We start from the raw sequence: 14648 nt of genomic DNA, 5'->3' as shown, positions 1-14648 counted from the left end.
TAACTGTCTTTAGGATCCTTGAACGTGCTATGCTCCTTCAACTTTGTAGTCTTTGCCTGTAATATTCCCTCTGCCTGGGATGCACTCACATCCACTGTTGTCCTTTTCACCAAACAGACTTCTAATCTTTCAGATGTCACTTGTAATGTAACTTCTTCCAGAAAACCTTCCTTGACTATGCTTCATGACTAGATAGGTCCCCCTGCCATCTTCCCTAGTAGCTCTTTTTTTTCTTTTATAGCAGCTTTAAAAATCATTTAACCAGGAAAAAAAATTAAAATACACAGTTATAAATCTTATTTAAAATTACTAAAATTAAAGTATTTTAATAGACTATATACTTTATGAGGGTAGAAACCATTCTGTTGTGTTTATCATAACATCCCTATCTCTCAGCATATGCCTGATAACTGATAGTCAAAAAATATTTGCAGGGTATTTACTAAGTTCTAATTCTGGCTAATAGAATATTGCATTAGCTTAGGTGTTAACTCATACAAGAATCTCTTAGAATAGGATAGGATACTCTCAAATTCTATAAACTAGAGATACCTAGAGAATGTACATCTAGAGTTCAGGGAAGAACCAGTTTAAATGGGGTTTGCTATGTAGAAAGTTTGTTTCGACAATAAGACCGTTATACATGTGGGCCAGTGTAGATAGTGTTCTATATTTAAGAGTAATAAAGAGGTCTGTCAAGTTAAAGAAATCACTTTTGTGAAGGAAATTAGAGGACAAAGTTCATTTTTGCCATTCATCTAAGCATGCTTGGAAGGCTATAAAAAAACAGACCTGGGAGAATAGACACAGAAGCCCAGCGGAGTGAAGGCTTTATGTTATTCACTGGGAAGCCTGATAGGGGGGCAAGTGTAAAGCAAAATTTTTAATTAAATTGAACATTAGAAGTTGAATTCTGTCTGCAAGTAGATGGAATAGAATTAGAAAAGGCCACATGTGGTTATAAGTAATACAGAACCAAGACTCCCCAGGGGCAAGGAGCACTGTGTTAATCTCTTGGTGGCTCTGAAAGGAGGGAGAAAAAAGATTAAGCCTCCTTGTGGAGATCATGTGATGACTTCCTGATCCCAGCCAAAGGCAGCATTTCCATGGAAACTTACTCTTCCTCTTCACCCACACACTGCTCCTTCCACCTAAAAAGGCTGCTTTTGAGTCCCAAGAGAGGGATATGGAGACACCTAGATGTTTTTTCTAAATAATGAGACAAACTCCAGCAGAAAAGGGAAGAAAGCAGAGGCGGACACTGTGATGTCACGTGGAAAGTGATGGTCTTCCGCAGAACCCCGCAGCTCAGTGACCAGACACAGCTGCCTTCTTCGGAGCTTTCCCTTGTGCTCGATTGTTCTGTATTGTAGGTGGACCACCCAACTTCAAGTCTGGAACAGGATAAAGAAGGAAATCTCACAGGGACAACTGTGGTTTGACTACTCTCATCCTCTAATTCTTCAACTCACCTTAGTTTAAACTACTTAGCTTTTAGGTCCCTTCGTGGACGTGTCCTGGGTTTCATTTCTGCTAGTGTGGGGAGCCTACCTGAATCCAGTTCTCCAGCTCTGCCTCTGTAGTTTCTCCCTGTCTGAAGGATTATCTCCAGTCTCTTTGTCTTTCCAACTTATAGCCACTGCTAAGGTTTTATTCAAGGTTACTAAAAGGTTAGTAAAATTTGAATACTATTATCCAAAACTATGCAATCCTTTTCAGTATCCTCAGTTCACAAAGATGTGCCCTCCATTAAAAGTCTGATGTACATAATATCTATACTGCTCATTTGAAAACTAGCATATGTGGTAGAATTAGATTTTTACCCATGCATTTCAATTTTCTAGCTTTACTATACACAGGGAAAGAGTTCCTGAATGTAGATGATCAATAAATACCTGCTGAATAAACATATTGAAGCTATTCATTCTCATCCTAAATTGAGAATTCTTTTATGAGACCCTATGGTAGACAAAATTTCAAAATTTTGATTTCTAGAACTTATGGGTGAAACAGGGTGGCTACAGCATTTAAATAAAAAGAGTTTCCCTTGGGATAGTAGCTAGTAGAAATCTCCACAATAAAGCAGACCACCCACCTATCCCATCCGTAGGAATAATCAGAAAATAAATGGTTAGTTTGCTAGCAACTAGTCAACTGCATCAAGATAATCAGGGAGACATAGCAGAAAGATTTCTTTTTCTTCAGATACTTTGTATGAAATAAATAAGCTGTAATATAACCAGAGATAAGATATAATCTCTAGGCTCCGAAAAGCATCTCTTTTTGCAAAGCTGAGTTTTGCAAATTCTGTGGCCTACTTACGGTCTTAAAAACAACTATCTTGCACCCATAATCTCTAACATTGCCTGAACTCTTTTAATAAGAGAAGCTCTATTCCTGACACTACCTCCTATTTTCCAATTCAAATCATCATTAATTTCCTAGTCAACTAACTGCATTTCCTTAGATCAGGCATTATTATTATTATTATTATTATTATTATTATTATTATTACCATGTGAATTAAACTACTAATGGTGAATAGTGTTTCTCACTTTAACACAGGCCTGTCCCACTGGTGGGATTCATGCCAACTCCAAAGAGAAGTTAGTCATGTGGTTTTCAGAAGATGAAAGCTTAAGATAAAGCCCGAGAGTGTTTGATGCTGGAGGTAGGACTGGTATTATATAGGTCTTAGCCAAAACATGTGATAGTCACTGTAGGGGTAGCTGGAAAGAGAAGTGCGTGGCTCAGTTAACTGGCTCAAGCAGATCTGTGAGGACTAGAGGAAGAATGCTCCTGGCTGCTTTGTACTGCCTGCTGTGGAGTTTCCGGACCTCCACTGGCCATTTCCCTCGAGCCTGTGCCTCCTCCAAGAGCCTGATGGAGAAGGAATGCTGCCCACCATGGAGGGGTGATGGGAGTCCCTGTGGCCAGCTTTCAGGCAGGGGTGCCTGTCAGGACATCGTTCTGTCCAATGCTCCCCTCGGGCCTCAATTCCCCTTCACGGGGGTGGATGACCGGGAGTCTTGGCCCTCGGTCTTTTACAATAGGACCTGCCAGTGCTTTGGCAACTTCATGGGATTCAACTGTGGAAATTGCAGGTTTGGCTTTTGGGGACCAAACTGCACAGAGAAGCGACTTTTGGTGAGAAAAAACATCTTTGATCTGAGTGTCCCAGAGAAGAACAAATTTCTTGCCTACCTTACTTTAGCGAAGCATACCACCAGTCCAGACTATGTCATCCCCACAGGCACCTATGGCCAAATGAATAATGGATCAAACCCCAAGTTTAATGACATCAACATTTATGACCTCTTTGTCTGGATGCATTATTATGTGTCAAGGGACACACTGCTTGGAGGGTCTCAAGTCTGGAGAGACATTGATTTTGCTCATGAAGCCCCAGGTTTCCTGCCTTGGCACAGACTCTTCTTGTTGCTGTGGGAACAAGAAATCCAGAAGCTGACCGGGGATGAGAACTTCACTATTCCATATTGGGATTGGCGAGATGCTAAAAGCTGTGACATTTGCACGGATGAGTACATGGGAGGGCGCAACCCAGCAAACCCTAACTTACTCAGCCCAGCATCCTTCTTCTCCTCGTGGCAGGTAAGGAGTCCTGGACATCCAATATCAGACCCTAAAAGAAACTTAGCAATTGCTTCTTCAGGCAGGTCTTCATACACCTCCCTCCCCATCTCTCCTGCCAAGAGTAGAAAAGATCCCCTATTAAAAATCCTCAAAGTACCTTGTATTTTTTCCTTTATAGCACACTTCACAATTGTAATTACATAAGTATTTGTGTGTTTATTTGTCTAATATCGTCTACCAGGTTCCTAAACTCTAATAAACAAAAAGCATCTGGTTCATCACTCTATCTCTCAGCGCCTAGGATGGTGCCTGGGAAGTGGTAAGGGCTCATTAAGTATTTGTTGAATGAATGGGTGAATGAATATTTAGATGATTAAGTTAATGATCTAGGTCAGTGTGTCTGAAATTTTCTTCACAATAAAATTCATACAGTGTACAAATTACAAATCCCTGGTCTTAACCCTTAGACCCATTGATCAGAACTTCAGTGGGGGTGGGGGTGGGGTCCTTGGGAAGGCATCATTTACTAAATGTCTATGGTGATTATTATCATCAGGGAAATTTGGGGAATATTATTGAGAATAAATCTTCTTAAAAAATATATATGATGATCCTGGGGCCCAAATAGGTAAATAATGAAAACAGCTAATTTACATTGAGCATTTAGCCTCTGTGAAGCCTTGTTGCAAGTGTTTCTGTGTAGTTAACTCAGTTAGTACTTTTGCTATCTCTTCCCCTTGCTAAGGTTTAAAACACTGAGCTATAAAGATAACCTGTACAAGATCACAGGATCACTAGGAACTAGCAGAGACAAGTCAGGCTTGGCTGCCTGACCACCTATACTATTCCCAAGGACATGACTGCTATGTTGTCTTCAGCCAAAGAATCTGGCTTACACTGTCTCATCTTTTTTCATTAAGCTGCAGAAGAAATTAGCTTTTTTTCTAAATATGTGCAAACTTTAGAAGTACAAGATAAGGGATTGCAATTCTGAAATTTAATTTCTATTTCTCCTATGCTGAATTTTTCACTCTGGATTAGGGGCAAAATGTGTCCAAAGAAATACGCTTTTAATAATTTATCATTTTAAAACCATAAGGAGGAAGAAATGTTTTTCTGTCTGTATTCCAGACATTTCTAATACAGCACTTTTGACTAACAGTGCTTTATGGAATGAAGCCCAATGTTTAAATGGGATGGGAAGAATCTGGCATTCGCATCTTGTGCTCTGCAGGTTTGGAGTGTGAAGGGCTTCCTACCCTCCACACTAAGTTCACACACCTTCCAAATGGCAACTATTGAAGCTCATTTAAAAATGGTCATGGTGTCATATCTGGTATCACTAATGTCAGCTATTTACCAAGAGGGATGAGTGTATTTATGCACGAAAGCCTGGAAAAGATGAGCTTGAAAAAAAAATCTATTTCAATAAGATTTCAGACCTCCTACCTTAATCTATAAAGTGCAAAACTCTCATCCTCTGTTACTGCTTAAAATACTGTTAAGCGAGGACAGGGATTTTCAGTCCATTATAATGCTTTCCTTAACTGTACAGCCTAGCCTCACTTGACCCAGAAAGTCTGGTGACTTACTAAATTACCAAAAATGTTACAACATCCACATGGAAGCTTAATAGACAGATGCTAATTTATATTTGATTACCTGAGATATATGCTAGTTGGTGTGACTGGAATTATATGTGCATTTTTTTCTAATCATTTATTGAGTGGAAATTCCCTCCCCATCCCCTCTTTTCTTTATGATTGTGGCCAATTTTATTTCTAAATAAATCTTTTTGGGTCTAGTGGGTAAACACTGGACTGAAATTATGACATTAGGTTCCATATTATTCAATGATTAAACTGCTGTGTAGTAACTGGTGTTAAAAATCAAATTCAGAAACAGAGTGAACAAAGACCATTGAAGAAAAACCAGCAAATGATAGTTTAAATAAAAAAGGGGAAATGAAAGAGAATTTGTGGGGGCACCTGGGTGGCTCAGGAGGTTAAGCGACTGCCTTCGGCTCAGGTCATGATCCTGGAGTCCCAGGATCGAGTCCCACATTGGGCTCCCTGCTCAGCAGGGAGTCTGCTTCTCCCTCTGACCCTCCGCCCTCTCATGCTTTCTCTCTCTATCTCATTCTCTCTCAAATAAATAAATAAAATCTTAAAAGAGAGAGAGAGAATTTGTGTCTGCCTACTGTGAGTGGTGTCAATGTGTGAGGTGAAAGTTGCTGTTTCCATTTCTGGTTACTGTCCTTTAAAAACGAAGATCAGTTGTTTATATACATTTAATTCAGTAGTTCTTAGTATCTAAACCACTTAGGGGGCTTAAAGAAAATTGCATGGATCCACCCACCTAATTCCTGCTGGAAAATCCTCTTTAGGTGGTCCACTGGAAAGTTCGGGCATCTGCATTTTTAAACATTTTTAAAAGGATTTATTTATTTATTTTTGGGGGAAGGGGGGGCAAAGGGAGATAGAGCAAGAGAATTCTCAAGCAGACTCCCCACTGAGCAGGAACCCCACATGGGGCTCCATCCCACAACCCTGAGATCATGACTCTAGCCAAAACCAAGAGTCTGGCACCCAAAAGACTGAGCCATCCAGGCGTCCCCAGGCATCTACATTTTTAAAACCTTCTCTTGTGGGATGCCTGGGTGGCTCTTGTGGGGCACCTGGGTGGCTCAGTTGGTTAAGTGTCTGACTCTTGGCTTCAGCTTAGGTCATGAGATCCAGGCCCACATCAGTCTCCACGCTCAGCATGGAGTCTGCTTGAAATTCTCTCTCCTTCTCCCTCTGTCTCTCCTGCTCATGCTCCCTCTCTCTCTCTAAAATAAAGAAAAAAATCTTTAAAAATAAATAAATGAAACCTTCCCTTGTGATTCTAATGTGAAGCCAGCATTGAGAATCACTGATTTAATGAATCTAGAAGTTGTTTTGGTATCTATTTCACTTTATAAACTCAGGTTCTGTAATAAACACACCCCTAGTTTAAATGTTTTCACCTGAATTGTACACTCAAATTGAGAAGTGAGCTACTCTCTGTGAAGTGAGAATCAAATAGCTTCCAGACTCAGTGAACTCATAGAGACCTTCAAAATTAGCTAGACTGCTAGCCCTTTGAATGCCAAGCCTCGATTTCTTCCTCAGTCTCAGGTGTGTTTTAAAACACAAAAACAGAGGTTTTAGAAATTCATAGCATTTATTAACTGTGAGCTAAGAGAAGAGACACTCAGTGGTGTGTGGTGTAGTGCCTTTATTTTGTAAAAGAAGATAGAGGCTCCAAAAAGATATGATTTGTCCAAGGTCACATAGCTGAGGACTGAAACCTGGTGCTTCTGACTCCAATGTTGTTTCTATGTTAATATGGAACCATTTAGGCTCAGAAGAGATCAATTAAGTCACTAGTTTATGGATATAAAATTTGACTTATAGCCACTTGGACTCCCTTAAAATTCAGTTGCACAGACAACTGGGACAGACATTCTGATATAGTCCTTTTCATTTATTTTATAATAAAAATATTCCATTAGACTCTTACTGATGCACATTCCTTACTAAGGTAGAATTGATCCTCACACCTTTGAGCTTTGTACAGATTTATATGATGGAACCTATAACTCTTCAGTACATGTCATTGTTTTCAAACCTGTTTTTGTCTATCAGACTGTCAGCTGCTCCAAGGAAGAGACCATTTCTAATTTATTTTTGTATCCACAGAGCTCAGAACCATGATACATGCATAGAATGGGCTTTATAAATGTATGCTGAATTGAAGAAAACTAAAAATCATAGAAATGTTAGCTCTTATAATAACATACATCAAAAATTAAGCTCTGCATGCCTGGATTTCTAGAACCTTAGACCATACTTCTTTATAGTACTGGATTCCCCAAGGCCAAGGACACAACAATGTAAAATAAGCAGTGATTCACTGAACATGTAGAATAAAGCATTTTATGTAGTTCTCTCTGGGCTTCTATATATGTATGTTTATGCATGCAAAAAAATAAGAATATACAATAGAGAAAAAAAGCAAGTTACAACATATCTGAATGTTATTTAAGTGAGATTAATAATATTTACTGATAGGGTTTTCTATTAAATAAAATAATATGTAAATCAGTGTTAGTATGTTTAGAAAACTATTTTTCTCATATTCAGAATGCATGTCTTTTTTGTATATATTTTTTCATTTAGTTCTTTAATGCCAAGAGCTTTTAATGTAGAAGCATGTTTGTCATCAATTAAAACAGTCCAACATTTTTGGAGATGGGGGTCCTTAATAACAATAAAGTACAAATACCTGTGCTCAACACAATTAGATCCAATGTTATGCAAGCAGCTGATAGACCAGCCATAAAAAGCAAAGGTAGATCAGGGTAGCTGTCATGATGGATCAAAATAAAGATAAATAAACATTCTTAGGTGATAGACATGACTGAAATGTGGCCAGGGAATTCACTCATCAGGTGAAAAGCACATCACATGGAAGCGAACAGTGGGAAGAAAAAAGAAAAAATCACATTTCAGCAGAGAGTCATGGGTTTTAGGTAACCATGGCAACAGCTCAGTGAAATAACAGCTTCTTTTTTTTCTTTATGGAAAAGATTCTGTGGAATGTCATATGGTTTACTTTTTTTTTTCCCCACAAATAAATCTCTAATGCCCTAATAGAATCTTTGCTCCTGACAGCTTCTAATAACTGGTAGTTTGTTGCTATTCACTTAACTTTAAGAGAACACTATCTAGGTTCACCTCAATTAATACATCTTTCTTCTTTCTATCTCTCTTTTTTCATTTGACTTGGGACACTTGATTTTTCCCCCCCATCATATGTTATAAATCACTGGTGTTCAAATAGAAAAAGAAGAACTTCCTCATCAGAGGACCTCTGCCACTTACCAGATGATATTGAACAAATTATTTAGAGTCTTTGACCTTTGGTTTATCTCAAGAGAAAAAAATGGGGTGCAGTTATATATGCTTGTTTTCTGTGCTAATGAAAGCACTAAATGCAATGGAAAGCAGAATAATGTACTGGAAAGTATAGTCTTTTGAATCACAGAAACACGAGTTTCAGTGGACTTTTGTAACTTACTTCGCAACAAGATATTGGACAAGTTACTTATTCTGGAACCTTTTCCTTTAAAATTAGAATAATATATCTTAAAGCATTATTGTGGAGGGATTCAATGGAATCTGTTAATGTAAAATGACTGGTTTAGTATCTGACATATTCTTTGAGTTCCATGTGTGCAAATTATTACTATAACATATCTTTATATGATATATCAATGTTTGTTATTACAATAATGAATACTCAATCAGTATTATAGAGCCAGAGTTAAAAACAAATTGGTGGCCTGCCCAATGGGCTTGTATTCAATAATAGTATAATAGCTGTCATTTTTTAAAAAAGATTTATTTGGGGGGGGCTAGGAATAGAGGGAGAGCAGAGAGAGAATCTCAAGCAGACTCCCCGCTGAGCTCGATCCCACAACCATGAGATCATCACCTGAGCAAAAATCAAAAGTCAGACACTCAACCGAGTGAGCCACCCAGGTGCCCCAAAAGCGATTATTATTAAACACTCTATAACTGAAACTGTATACTAAGTGCTTTGCATATGTTAAATTATTTGATCCTTCATTAAAAGCTGTTATAATCCCCATGTACAGATGAAAAACCTTAATACTCAGAGAGCTTAAGGAATTTGCCCAAGGTCATGTAGCTAATAATAGTCAATACTAGAAATCATGTCTGACTCTCAGCTCCATGATCCTAACCATTGTGCTTAACAATTTCTCCTCCCTGACTCTCCTTCTGTATCAAATACAAACATGATTACTTGGAACTAAGTTTTTCAAATTATTTCTGGAACCAGGGTAGATTTCTTCCTTGTTATTAATACATCCAGTCATCTGAACACTTAGTCAATTGGCAGTTGGCATTTCAGCAAAAATAGTTCCATTCAAACCTCTCTAATTTAAAAAAGTCTGCTATAGGAGTTTTTGAGGCAGTAGGAGCTTTTGAAAATGTCCTGAGATGGTTTATTATTCCAACAGGAATGAAAATGATTTTGTTTATGTACCTGCCATGATGTCTAGTTAATCGACATGATAAAGGAATCCAATATATTATATTCAATGCAAAAGCTAGGTTAGCTTTATTCAACCATTCCTAAGCCATTTACAGGCAGTAATAAATGTAGTGGATATATACATTTGGAATCAGCACTGTGTATTAATGTTCTAGCTCCCGCTCTAAGCATCAGATGACCTTAGACAAGTCACCCAACAGATCTATTTCTCAATTATGCGTGGATAAAAGGATTGAGGAATGTTGTGAAGTGTGAAGAAACCTGGAGAGCGACATTTGCTGGGCAAAAAAACTGTGCTACGTTCTATTACTATTTTATTTCATTATTAATATAGTAGATGTGAATTATACATTACTGTGTTACATAATAGTATATTTTTATTATATCCTATTATATTTAATATGATTTCATGTTACAGTTGAGAAAATTGAGACTTATCAAGTCTAAATAACGTGATCACTGACACATCGCGAGTTAAGTAGCAGAGCCGGAACTGACGCCCGCATCTACCGGAATTTAGCATCCAGTTCTTTTCCAACACACAACGCTTCAATTCATAAGTGATATCTTAGTGACCCAAAACTGAAAGCTTCTCTAACGTGTCTCTCGTTGAACATAGTAGTAGCTATTCCTGGAGGGCACGGCTCATTCAGTTCCATCTCATGATAATTGAATTTACTTTTAGTTTCTCTACAGGGCAAACTCACTGCAGCAGGAGACTGATAAGATTGTCTTGATTATTTTTAACTGTGATGCAAACAAGTGACCAGGAAGGCTTTTCACTTTTAAAATATTGTTCCATGTGCCTTGCTTGTTGTCCATAAAAAGTAGTCATCATAATACAGGGTTTTAGATGCTACTAGCCCTTTGTATTCTTCCCTACTCAGACTGCATTTCCTCATCATTAAAATAGGAAAGAAAAATCATATAAACCTACAAGGTGGTTGTGTGAAATTTTAAAAATGTACACAGCGATGCCTTCCTGATGATCTGGAAAGAATAGGGCTTCAATATATGTTTAAAAAAACGATACATTTAAAAAATACCTTCTAGGGCAGAGGTTGGTACCAATTACAGGACGAGTTAAAAAGTCTGCTTAACACGTTTGTAGTTGAAGATTCATTGGTTCATCCATTGATTTGTTTTTCATCCATCAAATATTGATTGAGCCTCTATTCTAGATTAGGTGAACAGTAATAATAATAAAGTCCTCATGGAGATCACATTTTCTAAGGGAAGTGATACTGATTGTTTATCAAGGGAGTCTAAAGTAAATGAAGTCTACATTTGACAAAGAATAATATCTGCTCAGTGGGCACAGGCCTCCTGTGGAAGTATGTGCCTGTTATGAACAGTCAGTCATGGCAGGGTAGTTCTGTGCACTTTTTGTTTTGGGTTAGGATTGATATCTTGCTACTTAGTTCATTGCTCTCACTGAATCTAAGGCATCAGTGATTTTAAGATGAATTAATTTATATAGCACCGAGACCAAAAAATAAAGATAAATTGGCTTATTAAATTATGGGGTAATATTTTTAATCTTTTACAATTTTTATTTTATATTTATACTGAAAGAGCTCCTTTTGACTTCTTTAGTGAAATATTTTTATTGTAGTTTATTCTTCTGCCTACCTATAAATGAAATTATAAACAAAATAATTCAGTGAAGAATTCCTCAAAATTCTTCCTATTTAGAGTCAGATCCTTTTGAATTACTTTCAAAATCAGGGTTAACAGTGTCTGTTTTTTCTAAGATATTGCCTTGGCCTTGAAGACGAGGTCAGAGGTCAGATCCATGGCAAGGAGTGAGCATGCTTAGGCATGAAAAAAGTCGTGGCACAGAAAAGAACAAGTAATGTTCGGAGAAGGGTAGCCAACCTGGCTTTAGCAGTCAGATCACATCATTTGTAAACAAATTGAAGAATGGTGCCCAGATTCAAGCTATATTCTGGAGGTACAATTGACAAGACTGGTTAAAGATTTCAATCATAAGCAAAAGACATAAGAGAATAAAATACAAATGGAAAGTCACCAGTTTCTGGCTTAAAAAGGATGACTTATAGGTTTGAGCTGCAGGACGGTTGGTGTGATAGGAAATATGGGGAGAGGAACAGAGTTGGGGGAGTTTAAATGTGACATGTGAGATGCATGGGAGATAAGACTGAAATAAGTAGTCAGAGATGGATATACAGGTTTAAAGTTCAGAGAAGTGGTTTTGAACTAGAGATAGGAACTAGAGAGTTCTCACCAGGTAGTTGGCATGTAAGCCATGAAACTTGTGAGAGCCAAAAGAGAAGATATGTAGAGAGAGAAAACCGGAGATGGCACAGACGTAAACTCGGGACCAGGGCTAGCTTCGTGGGCAGACAACTAGCAAAGTCACACGATGGATGTTTAACAGATGTTCTTCAGGCTAATGTTCTCATCAAATAAACATTTGACAAAATTATATGAAGTCGTTTTTATTATCCTCCTTCGATTGATGAGGCCTAGAAAATTTGACTCATTTTCTTAAGTAGATACAAGACGAGAATTCTGTTCTAGATTTTACCTTTCACTGCTTATTCGGCAACCCTCAGAAGACTGCTTCCTTCAACAATTTCCTTAAAATATGGAACTCTTGGTGAATCTCCCTGCCTTCCCCACTTTGATGTTGAGGCAGCCACAACTCCTTTAACATAAAGGTTTTTGTGTAGATCATCTGCACACGCCTGGAGGAGTACAACAGCCAGCAGGCTTTATGCGACGGAACTCCAGAGGGACCACTACTGCGCAATCCTGGAAACCATGACAAAGCCAGGACCCCGAGGCTCCCCTCCTCTGCAGATGTGGAATTCTGCCTAAGTCTGACCCAGTATGAATCAGATTCCATGGATAAAGCTGCCAATTTCAGCTTTAGAAATACACTGGAAGGTAATCCCCTTTTATCACTCATTTAAAATTTCCTGTTTTTCTGAACTATTTGTAATCTCTTATCCAAAACCCCAGATATGTTTAGGAATTCAGAATTTTGTGAGTAAAGACAAGTGGCATATATGCCTATATGGCCAATAATCCTCACAGAGTCTGAGCGGCACCATAATCCAACACATACAACTCTTCAGCAAGAGGTACGAATACACCCACCATCACAATAAAGAAAGACAATTGGCAGCCTAATGGTGAATAAGGTCAGCTTTTTCCACTGATAGAGTATTTTTTTTAGAGTATTGATGCTGAACAAAACATTTCAGACCAATTAGTATTTTGGAATTATAGATAAAAGACTGTGTATCTATTATATTTTGCAAGTTTTAGTATTTTACCTAGTTTAAAATACTTTGAACACTAGGCTCTTTGAGCCAAGTCCATTCTCTTACCTATAATAAGGATTAAATCTTTATGTCAGGTTAAGTCGCCATCTCATTATCCCTCGAAGTTTCTGTGCTTTGTCAGAGATTCCTTCTCAGAGGCTCTTCTAGGTCTTACTTTTCCTACAAAGTTCTCAGTCCTGCTTGCTCTTCCCTTCAGCACCTGTTGATTCTTCTCTGCTCAGTGCTGTCCTAGTCATAAAACTCACTTTTTTCACCTCAGTATGCATTATGGAAACAAACTACAAACAAAACAAAATCAAGATCATTCACTCAAGTCATAGATTTAATAAGAAGTTTGGGAAGACAAGGGCTAACTTGTTGCAATGTCAACAACTCAACATTTAACACTAAACAGTCCACCTCCTACAAACCTCTTTGGCACCCTACTGTGTAGACAAACCTTTCTCTTATTTCTTTCTTCTTAACTTTCTTGTTTTGTTTTCTTGTCATCGTGGTTGATGTTGTATCCTCTAACTTCTGTTGCTCAACTATACAGAGAAGTTTTACTGTCTCTTTCATATCCCTGGGTCCTTCCAACCATAACTTTTGGGCCTTGCTCTCCTCGAGAAGCAGTTTAAACAAGGAGTATATCACCTATAGCACCCTAAAGAGGAATCCTGCTTCCAGCCATTAAAATAAAAATTGTGTTTATCTTCTGAAAGTAATTTTAATGATTAACATTTTCCAGCCAAACGCTATCTCAGTTAATTCTTACAACTATCCTCTGAGAAATATAGCACCATTATTTTGAGTTTAAAGAGAGGAAACAGGATTAGAGATATTATATAATTCGGCTATAAGCATTCATTCAGTAAGAGACAGAGCTAAATCTGTTCTGAGAATTGTCAAGTGCCAAAATCCAAGAGTGCTTTCCATTGTATTCTGATGACCCAGAATGGGTTGAGAATTTCTTGAGGGTGAACAATAATTATATCAAGATGAACCCTCAATAATATAATAAGGCAATGCATGGTGTCAGGAATCTCAAAGCCTATATGCTGAGACAGAGGTGCACACACAAGTTGACAGTCACCATCTGGGAGGATTGGATGTCTCATTGGACTATGCAGGGGTTAACAGCAGGACTCCAAATTCTGACTTAATGACACTGCAAAGCTGGGCCTCATCCTTCTGTTTCAGAAGTACTTCATAGGTTTTTCAGGCAGATTTTCTAACAGTAAGAAAGTATGTACTTTGAAACTAAGGAACATGGGCTGGTCACAGAAATAAGTAAGGGGGGACCACACGTTTCTGGGCCTCAAGGTGAAAAAAGAAAATGGCTGGAGCTGTGTCAACTCAGCCAATGGCTTTTAAATGAGTTTCTAATGCACAGAGGTGAGTGGAGAATGTTAGATTTATCACAAATAATTTGCTGCTACTAATAAATTATGATTGTGAATTATTTTCTACTTAATTTTATTCTTTATTTTATTTTTTCTTTATTATTCTCATTCACACATAGTCCAGTATACTTTCTTGAGGAGGAGAAAAAAGCATATCATAGCACATTATCTGGCACATGATAGGTGTTCAATAAGTTTTTTCTTTAAATTTTTTATTGTTATGTTAATCACCATACATTACATCATTAGTTTT

General features: G+C 37.8%; 1 protein-coding gene across 1 annotated transcript in view; it reads left to right on the top strand.

Moving 5' to 3' along the window:
- Window positions 1–2793: 2793 nt before the first annotated feature.
- The window catches only part of TYR (tyrosinase), a 141173-nt gene continuing 129318 nt past the window's right edge, over window positions 2794–14648 (top strand). Inside the window, exons 1-2 of the mRNA XM_025893755.2 lie at window positions 2794–3612; window positions 12396–12612. Coding sequence (XP_025749540.1) covers window positions 2794–3612; window positions 12396–12612 — 1036 coding nt within the window. The remainder of the gene's footprint in view (window positions 3613–12395; window positions 12613–14648) is intronic.

This window comes from Callorhinus ursinus, unplaced genomic scaffold (assembly GCF_003265705.2).
Source record: "Callorhinus ursinus isolate GAN/ISIS: 27379988/994484 unplaced genomic scaffold, GSC_fseal_2.0 scaffold93, whole genome shotgun sequence".
Classification (NCBI taxonomy): domain Eukaryota; kingdom Metazoa; phylum Chordata; class Mammalia; order Carnivora; family Otariidae; genus Callorhinus; species Callorhinus ursinus.
This window is presented reverse-complemented; position numbering and strand designations above follow the sequence as displayed.